We start from the raw sequence: 6,414 nt of genomic DNA, 5'->3' as shown, positions 1-6,414 counted from the left end.
AAAATACGCAGCAACTCGCGCGTTCGAGTACACATAATAGATTTTTCCAAGATGTTATCCTATGACCCTAACAGTTGAAACTCACTTTGTTATACGTGCGTATAGCATTCGTTAGTGTTTTTATAGTGCATGAATCCTTTAATATTCATTGTACGCGGAATGAAGCGCAGGGTCGCGGTTCTCTCTTTCAAACCTTGGCCAACTGCGCCGCTTGTTTATTACGTTCGTTGATAGATGGCAGCACAATACCAATAATTCGCTTTTTGCCGTGTGCAGGCGAGTTCATGCTACCTGAGATTCTGTACTTAGCTTTGGCCCCGGGGGCGGAAGTTTAAGTATTTCGAGTCTTTGATGTTCTAGAATATCTGTCCATGTAAGGAGCGAATCCATACGCATAGCCGAGGGTGGGTGCGATATGCCAGGATCGGAGGTCTGGAAGAGCAATTCTCGGGCCGAGGCATGGGTGAGCTCATTGCCTGTAACTCCGCAGTGACCGGGTATCCATATCAGCTGTTTCCATACGTCCTCTGAGCGTGAGGACGAAAGTTGTGTAGGAAGTCGATGCGCAATGGGTTCAATGTAGCCTTTACAAAAAATTTGGTAGGCTTCTTTTGAATCTGTTAGAACGAAAGTGGACTTCGGGTTTCGTAGGGCGAGGGCGATTCCTGCTTTTTCCCGACTATATATATATATAAAATTGTGTTTGTGTCCTGGGCTGATATACAGTCAACCTGTTTTCCACTATGAATGACGCTTCCTGTATATTTGCCGCTCTCTGGTCTAGCTGCATCGACAAAGAAGGCGCCCTCAGTATCTGATCATGAGTAGTTGTGAACTTTTGCCCGTGCCCGACGTCGATGTTCGTGGAACTGAGGATAAATATGTTGCGTGGAAGTGGTTTGATGAGGAAGTCCTACCTCCATTCATGTGGGATACGTTGTTTTCTCCTTCTCTCCCAAGCCATACATACTGTCCAAGATAGATCCCAACACATACGAACCACAGTGCCGGTTCTGCGTCACTAAAACAGCCACCCTGTATTACATAGTATGGACATGCCCACACAATTCACTTCTACAACACAGAGCACAGCACAAAACTGTAGGGTGAGAGGGAACTCTGTCCAGCTCGGATCCGAAGATCCAAGAGGCCCTCGCGAGACGAGCGAGGACAGCGGCCCGTGCCGATGGGATCCCGGACTAAGGAGCCCACTCGCCGACATTGCTTCCTCGGTCGCAAATAAATGGTTTATTCTCTCTTTTCTTTCCGTGAATCGTAGTTGCATGAACGTGGTGAGTGACACCGTGCTTGTGTTGTACGTGGGGAGTGGCGTGTTGTTGTTGTTATTGAAGTAGTTCTACGGAGAGTTTAGTTTCAGCAGTGCTATTCAAAGAAACCGTCTTGACGTCGAGGATTTTTCACTACACGTAGAACGCGTCGAGAGTGACGGCGACGATGAACGATCAGCTAAATCACGAGCAGTGAGTTGTCCTTCACGTCCCCTCGTGCGTTAATGCGCGTGTCACGCTCGTAAGTCACTTTGATTACATTTGTTGTACAATATGCTTCAGCGAGCTCAGAATGAAGGCAAGGTTGCGTCTGGCGTTGCATATCTCAGTTGCCAGATTTAGTAATGGTGGTTGCCAGATTGCCGCCAGATTTGGCAGATAAATTTGTCCTCCTGTAGTTGTGACTTTTCCGTGAGGGCTTTATGTCGTTCGTGGTGCATGTCACCTGCCACGCATTTCGCGAGTGCGTGTGCCATGAACTTGTTTGCGTGTGCGACGTTGGCCGTTTCAATTAACGGCCCTAAGTAGACATAGTCTTTTACAACTTCAAGTGCACTATTACCTATCTCGAAGCGCTGCTCCTTTCCGAGGTTGTTGTACATTACTTTTGTTTTCTGTAGATTGATATTAAGACCCACCTTTCTGCTCTCCTTGTCTAACTCCGTAATCATGAGTTGCAATTCGTCCCCTGAGTTACTCAGCAATGCAATGTTATCGGCGAAGCGCAGGTTACTAAGGTATTCTCAATTAACTCTTATCCCTAACTGTTCCCATTCTACGCTTCTGAAAACCTCCTGTAAGCACGCGGTAAATAGCATTGGGGAGATTGTGTCCCCCTGCCTTACACGTTTCTTAATTGGTATTCTGTTGGTCTCTTTATGAAGCACTATGGTAGCAGTTGATACCCCGTATATTTCTTCCAGAATGTTTATATATACTTCATCTACGCCCTGATTCCGCAGTGTCTGCATGATGGTTGATATTTCTACTGAATCAAACGCTTTCTCGTATTCTATGAAGGCTATGTATAGTGGTTGGTTATACTCTGATCATTTCTCTATTACCTGATTGATAGTGTGAATGTGGTCAATTGTTGAGTAGACTGGTCGAAATCCTGCTTGTTTCTTTGGTTGATTGAATTCTAATGTTTTCTTTACTCTGTTAGCAATAACATGTCACACACACACACACACACACACACACACACACACACACACACACACACACACACACACACACACACACACACACACACACACACACACACACACACACACACACACACACACACACACACACACACACACACACACACACACACACACACACATATATATAAGCAGTTATGACACGAATGGTTGTGACAGATAAAGCAGAACTCAGATAAATCTGCAGTTTGTTCATCTACCCAATTCATCTCATAAGTATTACAGCAGCATCACACAAGAGCGCCGATCCCGAAAAAAGTTCGACTGGGCAGCCTGCTTTGATGCTTTTAGGTTTTCTCTTTCTTTCCTTTTTAATTTTTGTCTTTTTTATTCCTGTTTATTTCTGTTTCGCTTTCATTTTTTTTTAACTTCTCTAGCTCTCTATTCTCCTTTTGTTTATTCAACCTTTATATTTGTTCGTTGTAGCACACTGGCGCGAGCGAGTGCTCATTATGCTACAGAGGGCTCTGCTATGTGTGGTTTCGCCTTCTATAATATTGCTACGTAGTTGACGTCAACTGACGTGTCACCGAACAGACATTTCTGCACGCAGAAGACGACGCAGAGGAGTACTGGTCTGTCCGCCGTGCGTGCTGCTCGCCATTTTGGTCGATGCTACCCGCATCAGTGTAAGTTCAGCTTCTAAATATATAGCCACGGGTCGGGTCATTTTCCCATAGCATTATCATCATCCTCAAGGTGCTCCGATGACTTCGTAGGAAGAAGATTTCTCCTTGGAACGAGCGTGTCCCACAGATGGCTTTACCTCGTGCGGTTTTCCCCGGCGATGCACCAAGTGACGACTACAACGTGCGATCACAACACATATAACTGCGTAGAACTGCCCAGTCTTCTAAAGTGCCTAAAAAAGTGCTTCTGGCCACGTCCACAACTGCAGCGAGCAGTTCGACCAGTGGTATTGTCTTCTTCAAGACTGTTGCCTTTAGGAAAACAAGCCCACTTGCCCAAACGCCCGTGTTAGTAAATATTATTCTCTTCAAAGATTTGTCTTCTTCTGAAGTTCCGCCTCGTTTGCATGAATGTTTAAGCAGGAGTTATACAACAACTGCTTCTTTTTTTATTATGTGCTACCGGATCTGTATTTTTATTTCTCTTTTTGCCTCGCCGTGGACGCTGAGCAAATGGACACTCGATTCCGTGTTCTCGAAACCTGATTTTGAGAGAGAGAGAGAGAGAGAGAGAGAGAGAGAGAGCAACAAAAAATAAAGAGCAAATGCACCTCGCATCAGTTTGTCATCCTTAGAATGGGCGTAGCTCAGATGGTGGAGCACTCGCTTAGCATTCGAGATGTACTGGGATTGATACCCAGCCTCCGATGCCTCCATGCTTCAACGATACCTCCAAGCCAAACCCCTATTTATCGCTCTTTTTTTTTGTCGGATGAGGGCGTCATCAATTTAGGTTTTAGGAAAAGCGCATGCCACTGAAAAAAAAATGGCTCGCGCTTCAAAATTTTGCCCCTATGAATGAGACCCGTAGTTGTAAAGACGTCGATTAAAATTTACGAATATTCGTGTTCGTGTGTGTTTGTTACAGAGACAGATAGAGACAAGTCCTGCTCCTTATGTGTCTTGGAGGAGTGACTCCGATAGTTCGTTCTCTGGACTACGAAAACGGGGGGGTCATGCCAGAAAGACAGCAGAAGGACAAGATCGCAGAGGTTGGAGTTGTGAGAGACAAAACACGACAGAGGCAGACAGAGAGAGACGCAAAGTAGTTTGCTTTATTAGAAATACTATGGGAGAGAGATTTATTAGAAGTAGTATTCTTGGAGTTTGTGTCATGAGCAAGTCGGAGTGAGTGAGTGAGTCGACATGGGGCGCCCGACAAGTGTACACCTCTTCCTTGTCCACGTTCTTTAGTGCAACCACGCATCATGCTCCAAGCGTACACGAACTAGCCTAAACTAAAGCGCTATTGCGGTATTGATGGCGTGCTTGAATCCGCTATTCCGCCCACACGAGTCAGGCATTTGGACCGAGATCCGAAACGAAAATTACCACCTCAAGCACTCCGCACAGACCACTGAAAAGTGCAGACTCGGTGCTTATGACGAGCTGGAGTCTATCCAAATGAGTTTCACTGAAGCTTTTGATTCCTCTTTCGCCACATTTTAGAGGTGCACCCTTCAAACGTTGCATTCTGAAGCGCGTGCTTCTAACTTTGCGTGCAGACCATGCATGGCTCAGACTTGTCGTTACGGCAGAGGTGGAGTTTCAACCAACAATTATGTGCGCTTTTGTGTGCGCTTTTATGTGTGCTTGTGCATAGTATCTGCTCATGCAAAGTGAAAATATTTCACGCGTGTAGTGGTATTTCAACCAGGGCAATCGGAGAGGGTCATATTTTTTCGGCTAAACTAGGTAAAGTGACCGGGGCTGCTAGTCTGGACACTGTCTAATTCCACCATGTTGTCTAATTTCGTGATAGCGGCATTTTAGGTCAATCAGAGAGGTATTAGTGGTCCACTGGGCCAATAAGCATCAATCAATGGCGGAATCGAACAACATGGCGGAAATCGACAATGTCCAACACCCCGGACATAAGGTGGAAAGCGATAACAACAGATTTCTTTAAGAACGATTTGCCAAGGAAAGCTGGTTTAGTGTTTCGCCTCGGGGTTCCATCAAGGTGATATCGCTACACTGTTAATACGTCGAACGTAGGTGCGGCGAATGCGCAAGGGTCGACGGGATGTCGCAGAGGGCGCTGCGATTCTGCTCACGGTCACCTCGGCCAGAAGAGCGACCAGGGCGAGCGCGTGCCCAGCCAGGAACAGGATGAAGATGGGCTGGTGGTGTTCGAAGTCTAGCTGCTCGGCCTCACCCATGCGGACCTTGGGACAGCGCGAGAAATCTCCAGCGAGTGACTCGGTGTCATCGTGCCACTTGTTGAGCACGCCAGCTCCGATCAGCCAGTTCATTCTGTAGTCGCGGTCGTGTTAGAGAAACAGGGAAAAAAAAACTGTTATAGTGACGCTTAAAGAGACCGACCACTGACTCTTACGGCGCCATTTATTTTTATCGGAACAGAAAGATTACCGGTCAGTGAGCCTAATCATGCATTGACGAAGTGAAAAACGCCACGAAACAATGGTAACCAGAATTTTACTATCTACAGCGAATATGAGGTCTTATACTCGCACGCTGCAAATAGCGATAGGGATTCTTGATCGAGCGTTTTGGTTTGCTTCGCATGTGCCACGGTTCGAGTTGGTCCAGTGGTGGCCGCGATGGTAGCGTCGCTTGTCACCGTGGAACTCCTTTTACCTCGTAAGCAGCGCAGAATCAAGCTGGACCGTATAATGATACTCGTATACACACTCCAATTTTGAGTACTGGCGCACATGTGAGCCTCGGGCTACGCAACTACGTATACAGGAAAGTGATCGACTACATATTTCATAATCCAGCTTCAATTTTCTTCAAAATTATCTTCGAAAATTTTGGAGGGTGGAAATGTTCCCGGAGTCCTCCCCCCCCCCCCCTCCACCTGGCTTCGTGCCTGGTCCGCAAGGGTCACCGAAAGTTCGTGGCTGAGAAACACATCACCGCATCGGGCGACCGTATGCATAAGCATGCGACCGAGGGGGGCAGGTGGCCGCTCCCCATAGTCATCTAAGACGGATGAGATGGGAGCGCCGAATTCGCCCCATACATTGGCTTAATAGGGAACGGGAACCCTGCCACGGACCTTCGTTCCCCTCTCTGAACGGGAACCCTACGCACTCCTGTGACCATGCGTATAGTATCTGCACTTTTACCTCGTGTTCCATTTTTTCATCACGCTCGTCAGCTGTGGGTGTCGGTGGCGTCCGTAGTAGATGACCATCATGTGCGAGAAGAGGCGCTCGCGACCGAAGTAGAACTCGTGCCCGGGGTAGCTGTGGCAGGCCT

At 47.1% G+C, this 6,414-nt stretch overlaps 1 protein-coding gene across 3 annotated transcripts in view; it reads right to left on the bottom strand.

Moving 5' to 3' along the window:
- Positions 1 to 4,217: 4,217 nt before the first annotated feature.
- LOC119165617 (glutamate receptor ionotropic, kainate 5-like) overlaps positions 4,218 to 6,414 on the bottom strand; it is a 199,057-nt gene continuing 196,860 nt past the window's right edge. For all 3 annotated transcript variants that reach the window (XM_075873307.1, XM_075873306.1, XM_075873305.1), the window contains 2 exons: positions 6,282 to 6,414; positions 4,218 to 5,442 (listed from right to left, as the gene is read on the bottom strand). The exon at positions 6,282 to 6,414 is cut by the window's right edge and continues 160 nt beyond it. In XM_075873307.1, coding sequence (XP_075729422.1) covers positions 5,145 to 5,442; positions 6,282 to 6,414 — 431 coding nt within the window. In that variant the 3' untranslated portion in view covers positions 4,218 to 5,144. The remainder of the gene's footprint in view (positions 5,443 to 6,281) is intronic.

The sequence above is a fragment of the Rhipicephalus microplus genome, chromosome 9 (genome assembly GCF_043290135.1).
Source record: "Rhipicephalus microplus isolate Deutch F79 chromosome 9, USDA_Rmic, whole genome shotgun sequence".
NCBI lineage: Eukaryota > Metazoa > Arthropoda > Arachnida > Ixodida > Ixodidae > Rhipicephalus > Rhipicephalus microplus.
This window is presented reverse-complemented; position numbering and strand designations above follow the sequence as displayed.